Source organism: Camelina sativa, chromosome 16, assembly GCF_000633955.1.
Source record: "Camelina sativa cultivar DH55 chromosome 16, Cs, whole genome shotgun sequence".
NCBI lineage: Eukaryota > Viridiplantae > Streptophyta > Magnoliopsida > Brassicales > Brassicaceae > Camelina > Camelina sativa.
In genome coordinates, this window is record NC_025700.1 from 17749237 (window position 1) to 17763703 (window position 14467).

General features: G+C 33.3%; 2 protein-coding genes across 2 annotated transcripts; one reads left to right on the forward strand and one right to left on the reverse strand.

Moving 5' to 3' along the window:
• On the reverse strand, positions 398-983 carry LOC109129524 (uncharacterized mitochondrial protein AtMg00810-like). Its single transcript, XM_019237786.1, has 2 exons — positions 651-983; positions 398-499 (listed from the first exon to the last, which is right to left on the reverse strand). Exons 1-2 carry the CDS (start codon positions 981-983, stop codon positions 398-400), a joined length of 435 nt encoding a protein of 144 aa, XP_019093331.1.
• LOC104750962 (protein DETOXIFICATION 14-like) lies at positions 8653-11001 on the forward strand. Its single transcript, XM_010472821.2, has 7 exons — positions 8653-8988; positions 9082-9626; positions 9737-9823; positions 9915-9971; positions 10058-10296; positions 10378-10583; positions 10699-11001. Exons 1-7 carry the CDS (start codon positions 8743-8745, stop codon positions 10765-10767), a joined length of 1449 nt encoding a protein of 482 aa, XP_010471123.1. The 5' UTR covers positions 8653-8742; the 3' UTR covers positions 10768-11001.

A 14467-nucleotide genomic window follows, 5' to 3' on the forward strand; every position in this document is an offset into this window, starting at 1 on the left:
CCCCCCCCCCCCCCAAATATTTATCGCCGAAGTGTCTAGTTTGGGAGATAAAGGTTTAACAACGACATTTTCTGCAATAGATGATGGAACGGTCCTGGTTGGAGAGGCTTGGTAAAGATATCTGCATGTTGTTCCTTGGTTGGAACATGAAGAGCTGTAAGAGTACCTGCCTTGAGTTGATCACGGACCGTATACGTATGGCAATCGACCTCTATATGCTTAGTTCGTTCATGAAAGACTGGGTTCATGGCAATATGTAGAGCTGATTTGTTATCACAGAACAATTTGGCAGGAGCTACCTCTTTAATGTGTAAGTCCTTGAGTAACTGTTGTAACCAGACGATCTCACATGTTACTTGTGCCATGCTGCGATACTCGGATTCAGTGCTGCTTTGACTTACAACAACCTACTTCTTAGACTTCCAATAGATGAGTGAAGAGCCAAGATAGACACAATAACCTGTGATCGAGTGTCTTGTTTCCTTACAAGTTGCATAGTCTGCATCAGAGAATCCATTCAAGCAGAGGTCTGAAGTAGCAGGATACATCAAACCCTGTCCCGGATTTGTCTTGAGATAACAGAGGACCTTGTGTGCTGCTTGAAGATGTATATCCGTCGGAGCCGAGATAAATTAGCTAAGTTGACGTACGACATATGTGATATCTGGCCTGGTGATAATGAGGTAAAGAAGTCGTCCAATAATTTCTCTGTAGGACGTAGGAGAAGATAACAGTTTTCCCATATACTTGGTAAGACGTAGGTTTGGATCCATTGGTACAGAGCTCGGCTTACAACCTAGGAGACCTGCATCTTCAAGAAGATTCTGTGCATATTTGCGCTGACAAACAAAGATACCTTCACTCGATCTAGAAATTTCTAAGCCTAGAAAAAATCGAGCTGGACCAAGATCCTTTATCTTGAATTCGGACTTCAAAAGCATCTTTAATTCCTCTACGGCAGCATCATCATTACTCGCGATCATTATGTCATCGACATAAACAAGAACTAAAACAAGTGAAAAAGTTCCTGATGGACGCACAAAGACTTTAACGAAAAGGGTGTTGTCAGCAGGAGATTAGACATAGTTGGCGCCCAAGAAAACAGTAGATAACCGTTTATACCATTGTCTTGAGGCCTGATTTAAGCCGTATAACGATTTGAGTAAACGACATACCGGGTTCGGAGGTAGAACTACTCCCGGTGGAGGTGTGTAGCCTTGAGGAAGACTCATGTATATCTCCTCATCCAACTCACCATGGAGAAAAGCATTGGGGACATCCCTTTGAGTCAAACTCCATCATTTGATAGAGGCAACACCAAGAAGCAACTTAACACTTGTAAGTTTTGCAACAGGGGAAAAAGTTTCAAGGTAATTGATGCCTTCCTGCTGAGTGAAGCCCTGTGCCACTAGGCGTGCTTTATACCTCTCAATCGTGCCATCAGAGTTATACTTGATAGTGAAAACCCATTTGCATCCAATAGCATGCTTTCCTGCAGGAAGAGACTGAACAACAAAGGTCTTATTAAGCTCAAGAGCAAAGAGCTCATCATTTGCTGCATTAGTCCACTTCTTGATGGAAAGTCTTCGGTTCTGTTTCAGTACTATAAGAAAGAATGTAGGATTGAACTAAAGGGGTATACCAATCAAGAGTGCAAACAGAAGAAAGAGGATAGGGTGTAGTTCTTTTAGGTAAGGAAATAGAGGAAAGAGGAAAAGATGATGGTTGTGGAGGTGTAGAAGGGAGGGTTGCGATGATGGGTAATGGTGGTAGTTTCAGCCGGAATGATACCATGATCATGCTCTAATGATGGTGCAGATGGTACAGTAGGAACTAGAGAATCTTCATTAATAAGAGGCATGCTTTCAACAAAGTGCAATGGTACAGGTAAAGGTAATATAGAATTGGGAAACATATCAACTGCAGAAGACAATAATGAACTAGTCTTAAAAGGAAAAACATCTTCTTGAAAAACGACATTCCTAGAGATAGAAACAGCACTAGATTCTAAATCTATGACTTTATAGACCTGAGCCACTACATTAGCCTTTTGCATAGAATTGGCATAAAGAACCATCTCATTAGGTGACTGTTGTGTCATCCTGGGCTGAGACTGCATTGTAGGCATTCGTGGCTGAAATTGAGTAGGAGGTCTGTAATTATATCCAGCATAACCAGTCTTGTACCATGGTGGAAAACCATGAAGCTTGTAACACTTCTGAATAGTGTGACCCACCTTGCCACAATGAGAACAAATCGGCTTTTGAATAGGCCTGTTAGTATTATAAGCAGCAATGTAGGCACTCTTTGCATCATTCACAGTAGCAACACTTTGAAAAGCCACACTCTTAACACCTATAGCTGGTTTAACAACAATCTGTCGTTCATCCTGTGTTACCATGTTAAAAGCTTCTTCGATGGTAGGGATAGGCTTAAGCATTAGTATATGACGCCTAGTCTGATCATAGTTCTCATTCAATCCCATCAAAAACTTAGTCACTCGACTTCGCTATTGCAATCTTTCCCATTTGGTGGCTGCATCACATCCACATCGCCCACATGTACTGTCCGGAAGCTCCACATAATTCTTATGTTCTTCCCACAAAGTAAGTAAAGCTGTATAGTATGTAGACACATCCATTGAACCTTGAACAATCTTACTAAGCTTCTATTCAATAGAGAAGATCCTAGGCGCATCATCTTGCTTAAATCTAGACAATATATTCTTCCAAATTCCTTTAGCAGTAGGAATAAAAAGCAAACTCTGGCCTATTGTTTTATCAACCGAATTCATCAACCAAGTGGAGACTATATCATTGCATCTAGAACATATACCAAGCTCTCTGTGATCCTCATGAGGTTTTGAGATCGTACCATTGATGAATCCAAGCTTATTTATGACATTAAGAGCCATCCACATCGAGCGTCGCCAAGAAGGAAAATCCGAAGCAGTCACAAGACGATCAGAAACAAGAATAAGTCTTGCGTGATCTGCATTGTGGAGATAGTATGGATTCTCATACTGATCAGTTTGATACTGCGGTTGACCATTCATTGGATTCAGAGTGGGAGGTCTACTCATTGAAACATTCAAATTACCAGAAGAACCCATTCTCAAAGCAAGAACAAGTAATTTCAAAGAAACGTGAGACGAAAAGAAGAATTAAAAGCAAGATTCGTACTCACAAAGGTCAATCAAAAGAGAATTAAAAGAATCAGAAAGATGTAGAAGATTTCGATGATAAAATCGCACACAACGGCGAACAATTGTCGAATAAATCGAAAACAAGTACAAATCGGAAAACTCATCTCCGTCGCTAGATGCGAAAGCAATCGAAACTCAGTTATTGTGCTCTGATACCATAATAAATTCCGATTAAGCAGAACATAGTGATAGGAGAGATGAAGCATGAAGAAGAAGAGAGATATGTGATTCTCATTCAATCAAGAAAAGTTTGTTACAAAAAGCTTAACCCGATTTAACCGTCTAATTAGTCTTTTATAGTTAGACTAATTACACTAGCTAGATAACCAAATTAAACCAATATTTAATAATGAGCAATGCCAAGTGTTTCATTATACTAATAAAGCTATTATGTATTTAATGGAACAACAATTAATTTCAAGAATTACAATAATTAGAATTGAAAAAAAAGTTTTTTTAAAAAACCAAACACAAAAATTTTAAAAAATTTAAGTCAAGAAGTTATTCAATTTTTGGTGTTAAATTAGAAATTTACGTTATTGATTAAAAATTATCTGTGATAAGATTTATAATGTTTGTTGTTTAAAAAAAAAAAGATTTATAATGGTTTCATGTATTGAATAAAAGTGGCAAGACAAGGCAAGGGAAATCACATATATTGGAAAATTATGCATCAACATAATATTCGCAATTGTGAAAAGACTGACCAAAATAAAAAAAAGACTTGTACCATATCTCCCACTACTAAAAAAGTATTTTCTGCATGGGTTAAACATTTTAGAAGAAGAAAACATGATAACGATAAAAGTTCTAATAAAATGAAGCGGCAAGCCAATATACTTTGTGTGGTGGTATCCTACCTACAACGAGAAAAAAACAAAAAAAAAAAAAACTATAAGCCATTTGAAGAACACATATCAAGTTAATCAATTAAGCCCATACATATTTGATATATCATATATGCAACAAAGGTCACAAACTAAGAAACATAACACAAGCCAACATTAATGTAGTACTATTATTGATTTACGATGCATCGACGACGTGACATCACCTTATTTACATCTTATTTTCATATACGTACATTACATACATAGATTGGCATGCCTCAACTTCTTATTACATTTTTAGAAGCAGCACGTTACTGTACAACATATCAATTACGACATGAACTGTTTCATATAATATTACCTAACAATGGGAAAAAGAATGGAATTATTTATTTCACGGTTCTTCTTAGTTTTTTTTAATAGTATTTAGTTATTATAATTAAGAACATTGACTTGTAAGAAACTGGAGGAGATGCAGAAAAAATGAAAAGAAGAAGCTATAATTTGAGGTAAAGAAAGTCTTTGGGGGACATAAACTCGTTATAATACTTTGGGACAAACCACGTTTGCGAAGGGGACCTTCATCATTTCATGTACTATATATTCACTCATATATACAAATTCAAATGTATTAAGGGGCGTTTACATTATCCATGTAATAATGTAAGAGACTTTGATTTTTAGACACAGTAGCATTCAAGTTCATTGGGCTTTAAGCCTTTTAATAACAATCTAATGATGTCTTTAATCTGGTGTTTTAATTGTATATATTTTTAGCTAGTAAAAATATTAATTTGAAAACTTGTTTTAAAAAAGAAGAAAAAAACAATAATTCGGTTTGTTACTCTACTTTTATTTCCTCTATCTTTACCCCTCATCTCATAATTTGTCCTTGAATTATGTATTTTCCACTATGAGGAATATTAACCCCACATTGATATAATTGTACTGCAAAATATTGATAATATCAAGTGATGATGATCTAACATATAGTTATATATATATACTAGAAAGTTACCCACGCGATGTGTGGGTTATAAAACAAATATTTTGTATGTAAAATAAAATTTTCATTAAATTATATATAAAATGTACATGATATTATTTATATATGCCTTGAAAAGAATTTAAATATATACATTTATAAGTTTATAATTATGAAGTCTGTTAAAAGAAGAATAATTTCACAAATTGCATAAAAATAAATTTTGGATTTAAATTTAGAAAATCATTTCTAAAATTCTAAAAATACCAAAATAGCATCATGCTTTTAATCTTATACTCTAAATACTAAACCATATCTCTTTAAAATTATATCCTAAAAGTAAAATATAAAATTCAAACAATAAAAATATAGATAATCATTGGAAATGGTGTAAGCTTTTTTCGGCATAATGACGGATGGAGTAAGGGTTACAGAAAAATAGACATGAGGTATGATTGGTAACTCAAACAATATCAATACGATATAAAAGTAGTTTTGTTTTTGTACAGGTAATCTACTTGTTAATTTATACCAATTTTAACGATTGACATATGTCTATGATGAAAGTATTGAGGTTACAATATATATATATATATATATAAAAACTAAATATTTTACAATAAGTCTCTGTAATGTTTTCTGTGTAACGCGAAAGGATGTTGTAAAGTTTGGGAAGTGCTTTCAAAGAGACAGAAAGAAGTACATGATCTTTTGACCATGTATATATGCATTACACGGTAAAATTAGGCTCAATTTTTTTATCAATATGCAAAGTAAAATATTTTTTATAATGGGGATAAGAAATTTTAATAACAAAAAACAAAAAAATTTACAAAACATAAACTTAGAAATATATTGTAGTTGAAGATCAAAGTACTTAAGAGGAAAAATCTAAGGGACTTACAACTATAATATTATGAGTGAATGTTCAAAGCCAAAGATAATTGTTTTAGGAGTCAAACATTAGGCTCATCTTCATCACTTAAGACTTTCAACTATAGTTTGAAAGTTAAAAAAATCACATTACAAAACAATGCCAAAAATTTAAATCATGACTATCATAAAACATAATTCTTTGAAAGAAGCTGATAAATATTGACAAAACTCTCATACCAAAAAAAAAATATTGACATGGCTTTGTAAACGATTTCTTCAAATAGTCATAGAGAAATTAATCTGTTAATCATCATACTGCAAGACATAATGTTTTTTTATAAAAACTTCATAAGAAAAAAAAGATATACCATGGGAAATGATGGGAAAAGAAAGACATATAGTGCGGTGATCGTTTTCTTCATTATTAGTCATGTGAGCATTGGATCTTATATAATACACTAAACATTAATAATCACATTCATGGCAATAAATACATGTACAATTATAAAGCATATTTATTGTAATTAATTCGGTCATATGCATAACATGAACAGTTTGAACAAAATAAAACGTCCATCCATAATGTCATAAAGGTAATTGATTGAGAGAAGTATATGTAATCTAAAGAAACTGAACAAATAAAATGCCCCAAATTAAAAAAATGTGTGTAGACAATTTAGTTTTAGATTAGCAATAATGTGTATTTTTATTTCATTAAAATTGAAAAAAATGATACATGTTAAAAAAATAGAATGGTGCCAAATGACAATTTCTCACAACTCTACTTTATTATAGTTTAATATATAGTAAATATTGACATGTGAAACCGATTAAAATAGTTAAGTAATAAAGTTACGGTTGTGATAAAAAATAAGTGAAAAAGTTATAAATCGTAATAACAAAATAGAAGAATATATTCTTGTAAAATATATTACTTTTTTTTTAGCAAAAGTAAACTATAGAGATTTTTGCTATGAAATAATACTAAATTAAAAACCAGAAATAATTAAAGATTTGGTAGAGGAAGAGTAAAAAAATTTAAAGGAAAATTATTGAGGAATTTACAAATCGTATAAATTAAATTAGAATAAATATATTCTTGTAAAATTGATTTTTTTGTTTTGTTATACCAGAATAAACTATAAAGATTCTTGCTATGAAATAATATTAATTAATACAAACCAAAATAATTAAAGATTTTATAGAGGAAGATAAAAGAAATGAATACTTTTCTTAAGTAAATAAATTTAAAGGATCAGCTTCAAATTAATATAAAGTACATGTGTCGCAAAAATAGAATGCCAAATGTCGCATCCATAGGCAAAGTTAAAAAAAAACCTTGTCTCATATATATATATATATAAAACATGATTTTTTTTACAAAATACCACCTTTGATGAATCTTATTTTTTTCACAAAATACCACCTTAGATGAATCTTTATATGAATTACCATAATTTGTTGATGAATCTTAATTATGGTAATTCATATAAAGTATTATAGAATTGGCCGTTTAAAAAAAAGAATATTATGGTCAATCCAATGCAAAATCATTATTCATTTACCAAGAATAAAGTGTTTATTTCAACAGTCTAAACTTTTTTACTTTAAAATTTCACATATAAAACATCATATGTAATTTAAAAGGAAATTTTATGAAATTCACGTAATCTAAAGTGTGACGCAACACAATATTTGGATAATGTTCAATTATCATTTATCCCTTAAATTAAGGTTTCATTTTTCAGTGCGTATTCCTTTGACGAATCAAAAGATCATATATAGAAAAAACATTGGATTCAGTATTAAAAACAAAAACAAAAAGCCAAAAGAAAAAGAAAAAATCTCACATTCTCTTGTTTTATCGATCCGAAAACTCCAAAAATAACCCAATGTGTCATACACTTTCATCACCAAGATTTCTAAAAGAAAAGAAATCACATGTGTAATATGATTACGTACGTAAATAAATATTACTGTACACACATCAGTGGTGCCTTTTTGTAAATTAAAGGAATACTTGGAAAATCCCAAAAAAGCTGTAACATGTGTATACCGGGACATAATAGTATAATACCCTAGATGGGACATATTAGATATGAATTAGACACAGAAAGTCACAGTTCAGTGAGAAATGCAATAATACCAAACAAAAACTAAGATTATATATGTCATTACTTGCAGGAATTTTTTTTTTTAAAAGAAGAATATATAATTAAACTATGAAAATTTTTTGGGTTCACCTCTATGTTTTGAAAATGTATTTATCCAATTATTTTGAGATTTCATGCATTTACTAGTAGTTTCAACTAATTAATTTCCCGTTATTTAATGCCTTGATGACGATAATATAACTGTGAGATACACTCTGTGTTGGTATCTCTCACCAAATCTCTAGATATTATTAAAAAAAAAAAAAAAAAAGTTCTAGAGTCTCTGTTGTGTGTAAACTCACGAAAACTTGTGTAAATACTCTTGCCATGCATATTCAATATTCTAGTTGATATGGTTCTGTTTTTTAATTAGTATTTATAAAATTTTAATTTAAAATAACAATTAGATTATATTAAAAATTAAAATAATGTATACGAAATACTCGTTAATTTTAGTTTATTTACAAACCGTTTGACTAATTGAGGATTTTTAAATTTTTATATCTCAAGACAGCTGTAGATTTTAGGAGATTCAACATTTATTATGGCTAGACATGTATACGCAACTAAGCAGGTAAAATTCCACATAAATAAACGTTAAATATTTATTAGTATAAATGTATAGGATTCTTTTTTCAGAGAAGAGAGGCTTAAAGATCTCGAGATCTCCGAAGAGAGAAGAATCAGAAAGAAATGGATTCGGCGGAGGAGGGTTTGCTCGTGGCGAGCCACAGAGATGAAGAAGTGAACAAGAAAGATGTGTTTTTACTGGAGATGAAGAGGATCGGTTACATCGCTGGTCCGATGATTGCTATCAACTCGTCTATGTACGTTCTTCTTGCTATATCGATGATGATGGTTGGTCATCTCGGTGAGCTTTATCTCTCAAGCACAGCCATTGCCATTTCTTTCTGTAACGTCACAGGTTTCAGCGTCATCGTATGTCTCTCTCTTGATTCATCTCTCTCTCTCTCTTTCTCCTTTAAGCTTCAAGAATTAGCAAATTGTGATTGTTGTATGTAACCAACACAGTTTGGAATGGCTAGTGCATTGGAGACTTTAAGCGGTCAAGCTCATGGAGCTAAACAATTCGAGAAGCTTGGAGTCCACACTTACACAGGGATCTTCTCTCTGTATCTTGTGTGTATCCCTTTGTCTGTGCTATGGAGTTACATGGATGATATACTCTCTTTTACTGGACAAGATCCTCTCGTTTCTCAAGAAGCTGGAAAGTTCGCAATTTGGCTCATACCCGCGCTCTTTGGTTACGCTACTTTGCAGCCGCTTATTCGGTTTTTCCAAGCACAGAGTCTGATTTTGCCTATGATTATAAGCTCAATCTCTGCTGTCTGTGTCCACGTTTCCCTCTGCTGGAGTTTGGTCTTTAAGTTTGGGCTTGGGAGCCTCGGTGCAGCTATAGCGGTCGGTGTTGCTTACTGGTTAAACGTGACTGTGCTTGGATTGTACATGACGTTTTCTTCCAGCTGTAGCAAGAGCCGTGCACCCATCTCCATGAGTTTGTTTAAAGGAATGGGTGAGTTTTTCCGGTTTGGAATCCCATCTGCATCTATGACTTGGTAAGATAAATTTTTCTTCATGCTTCTTTTGGTTTAGTCACAGAATTGTTGGCATTTGACCAAATCGAGTTGTTGAAATTTCAATAAATTTCTGTTTGGTTGTAAATTAGCCTCGAGTTGTGGTCATTCGAAGTCCTAGTCTTACTCTCTGGAATCTTACCAAATCCGAAGCTAGAAGCCTCTGTTCTCTCTGTCTGGTATGTTCCTTTTATATGTCTCTTAAAGACTAGAGTTTTGGAATGGACTATTATTACATACAACTCAGTTGCTTTCTTTTTTGTTTAACAGTCTATCAACAACCATCATCCTCTACCAAATAGCAGAGAGTCTCGGAGCAGCAGCAAGGTTCTTTGTTGTTGCAGTACAAGATTTGCAAAATGGGAGGTTTATATATCTAAAATCTTTCTCTGTTGTTGTTGTTGTTGTTGCAGTACAAGAGTAGCAAACGAATTAGGAGCTGGAAACCCGAAACAAGCTCGAATAGCTGTGTACACAGTGATGGTCATTACATGTGTAGAATCACTAATGGCGAGCGCAACATTTTTTGGTGCAAGAAACGTATTTGGTTACCTATTCAGCGCTGAAGCCGAAGTTGTGGATTATGTAAAATCAATGGCTCTACTGGTTGCTTTAACGGTCATTTTCGATGCCCTTCACGCGGTTCTTGCGGGTTAGATTCTCCTTCTTTAGTTTCAAAATCATTAAGAGACTAACTTAAGGATTACTAAATAGTGGAATGGAAACGTAACAGGTGTGGCTAGAGGATCGGGGAGGCAAGATATAGGGGCTTATGTAAACCTAGTAGCATACTATCTCTGCGGCGTACCAACTGCTGTTTTATTAGCTTTTAGGTTTAAAATGGGAGGAAGAGGACTCTGGATTGGGATCACAGTTGGGTCCTTCGTACAAGCTGTGTTGCTCGGTCTTGTCGTCATCTTCACCAACTGGAAACAACAGGTTAGTAAAGTGAAAGTGAGAGTGGTTAGTTGGGAGACAAATCGATTAGTGGATTTGTGAAAGTGAAAGTGATATATATGGCTATTTGATGTTTTATGAATGAATGATATGGCAGACGAGAAAGGTGAGAGAAAGGCTGATGGTTGAGGGGTTTGAAGCTGAAGAACATAAAGAAATCAGCTAAATGAAGAGACGTCAATCACGTCGCCATTAAATGTTAATCAGCTAAATCAAGAGACGTCAATGAATGTGTACGTGCATGTACGTGTGTACACTAGTTGTGGTATTCTTTTGTCCACATACATGATTTTGGCATTCTCCCTTATAATAAATAAGGAAGAAATTATGATATGATTCAAAGTTTTAAAAAATTATAAGGATTGCTCATAAGAAATGTGACTAGTACAAAATTTGAATTCATAAAACCTTACAATTGTCAGAATGGTATGTAGCAGATGCGTGATATATGTACCTCCGCTATGTCCACAAAGCACAAACCATCTGGTCTTTGCTAGTCCAGAGAGTTTGTGGGTAGGCTCGGTACCTTTTTATTTTATTTATTACAAAAGTAAAATAAAACTACTAATCGAACCAAATTGAACATATATGATTTGGGTTGGAGTCTAATACTCAATTGTGATTTACTATTCTACCTTAACCAAATCTCAAAATTACCTAATTCTAACGTTTTGAAACCCGGAGTAGACAAAGGTTGCATCCATTCTAATTTTTTTTTTCACTGAATAAATTCAATAATTCAGTCAAAAAAAAATACCCGAGCTGGACCAGCCCACCGCTGACAGCCCGTGGAACCGCAAACAGGCAAGTATCCAGTCGATCCATTCACTCTCTATATCTTAAACTTGATGTGAACTTGTAGGCAAGTAAAAATTTAGTGACGTATGGACAGCTCTGTTACAGATGTGTGACACTCTAACCAATGAACATAATCGAATAAAATATTACGAGTAATTAATTATGTATACTCCATCGCCACTACGGCACTACCTATTGTATTTGTGTACTAGTTCACAACATTAAGCAAATTTAGTTTCCATCTCTGGGAATGGGATTGTCTAATGTAAAAATTACAGCAAAAGCTGTGATCAGTGGCTGCTCTTTCTTCTAATATGCTACTAGAAACAATGAAAATTTTGACTCTGTTGAAGGAAAATAATCGTTTTTTTTCTGCAGGACTAAATTTTTTTTTTTTGAGTCTGTTGAATGAAAATAAGCTTTATCTCTCAGGTTATAACAAGTGTAGAATCAATAATAGTGAGTGCAATATTTTTTGGCGCAAGAAACGTATTTGGTTACCTATTCAGCTCTCTGAACCGAAGTTGTAGATTATGTAAGACCAATGGCTCCGCTGGTTGCTTTACCGGTCATAATTGATGCCGTTCGCGCAGATCTCTCGGGTTAGATTCTCCTTCTATAATTAAGGTAAAAAACAGATTAGTAAGGTAAGAGTGATGTCCTTTTGATTTCTTGTTTTTAGGGTTATATTTGTGAAAAAAAATGGTTAGTGGATTTGATAAAGTTAAAGTGATGTCTAATGATATGGGCAGTGGAGAAAGACTGATGTGTGAGGGGTTTGAAGATGAAGATAACAAAGAACATGAAGAGATGAGCTAAATCAAGAAACCCCAATCATGTCGCCATTATATATTGTGTTGTCATTAATTCGACTTCTCGTGTGGTTGTTATATGACCTAAAAGGAAATGAATGTGCACATGTATGTACGTGGGCACGTGTTTTGGCCTCTACTGTCCACACACAAGTTTTAAGATACGTACCTCTGCCTACTTTTTTTGTTAGAGAAGTAAAATTATGGATTTCACTAGGTTAATTATTCTATATTAACCGAATCCCCAAGATAATATTTTTATCTCGTAGTACTTGTTTTGTAGGTTCCGTAAAGTTAACGTTAAGCAAATTTAGTTAATTAGTTTCCATCTTTTTGTTTATTGTATCAACGAATTATCATTTGGGATTGTCTAATGTGAAACTACAGCAAAAGCTGTGATCAGTTGATGCTCTTTGCTCTAATAAGGTTTTGAATGGTTGCTCCCTACATTCCATACTATATAGTGTTTAATAACATTTTAGTATGGACTTGAATGAACTGTAAGTAAACAGTGGTATGCACAACACCATAAAATAGTATGCATAACATTATACCATTATGAATGGTAAAAATCGGACTATGGTATGGAGTGATGCGTACAAAAAGATTAAAAACAATTTAATAATATTTTTAATCATAATTAACTAATAACTATTACAAAATGTTTTTAAAAATTACAAATCAAAATTTATTATTTTGATTATCCCATAACATATCAGCAATATTGTCTCGTATGTTTGCCATATATGGTCTATCTTCTCTCTCGACCTCATCTTGTTCATTTGAGTAATTTTGCTCGTTTTCTGTATGCACTTTTGAAGAATCTTCAAAGAAATCTGTATCCGAAAAATTCGAAACTCTAATAAAGTTGTGGAGTCCCATCGTGACGATAATTACTCTCTTTTGCACTTCCAAACCATATCTAGGATCATCCCTAAGAATCCTCCACTTCTTCTTCCATACTCCAAATGTTTGTTCTATAATAGAACGTAAAGATGTATGAGATCTATTAAATAACTTTTCTTTATTCAGTGGCGGAAGACCATTATATTATTATATTATTTCAATAATAATATAATTATTGAAATAAGATAAAGAAAGATATGTGTAATGCTAAATAAATTCAATTGCAAATAAAGTTAGGTGTATATTAAAAGTTACCCGTTTACGTATAGGAGGATCCATGTTTGCATTCATATTACGACCTTGTGATGACATATCTATAATCACAAACAATATTAAGTTAGTTAATAAATATAAGATCAAACTAAAAGTTAACTAAAAACATCATATCTATACTAATAAACTAGCTCATCATCCTTAAAAAAATTAACTAATAAATTCTCAAATATCTACTATAAACTAAACTAAAAAGAAAATGAGGTGAGAAAATAAAACTTACTTATGAATTTGAGATGAGATAAATGGTTGATTCAAAAGAGTTTTAGATTGAAGTGTACTGGTTCGACTTTAGTCTGGTCTGGAGTGTACTGGACAACCATTCACAATTTAAGATGCTAAATTATATATTATTTCTGCAGGAGTAGAATTTTCATACGACACGACACTAAATTTAAAATTCCAAAATGAAAAAAAAAAATGAAAAATATAGAGCAAGTCAGTGACAATGAGGTTGGTTGACAACTTCACATGATATAAACGGAACAAATTTTTCAATTGATTTAACTTTTGATTTAATGCCTTGTACAGAAAGAAACAACCATATACTTTTTATTCAAATAAAAAACTACATTTCAATTTATTTTTTTCAAACTAAAGAGCGTAAAGATTTTCATATTTGTATACTTTGGTAATTTCCAACCTTTTCTTAATTTGCTATAACTATAAGTCATGTGCCATATAGATCCAGGGAAAACATTTATGGCGGCTGACTGAGAGAGGACGACGCATGTATCGGTTTTATCGGAAGGTGTAGAAACATGATACGACACGCCGCTAAATTCCAGAAAGCAAAACAAAAAAAATATAAACATATAAAATAGAATATATAGGGATTGGTTCGGTGTTTCTGAATCAAATCTCAAGATCTCAGCGAAGAAGGAAGAAGGAAGAGGAATGGATTCAGTGGAGAAGGGCTTGCTCGTGGTGAGGAGCCATGGAGAAGAAGTAAACAAGAAAGATGGGTTTTTGCGGGAGATGCAGAGGCTTGGTTACATTGCTGGTCCGATGATTGCGATCAACTCGTCTATGTACGTTCTTCTTGTGATATCGACAATGATGGTTGGTCATCTCGGT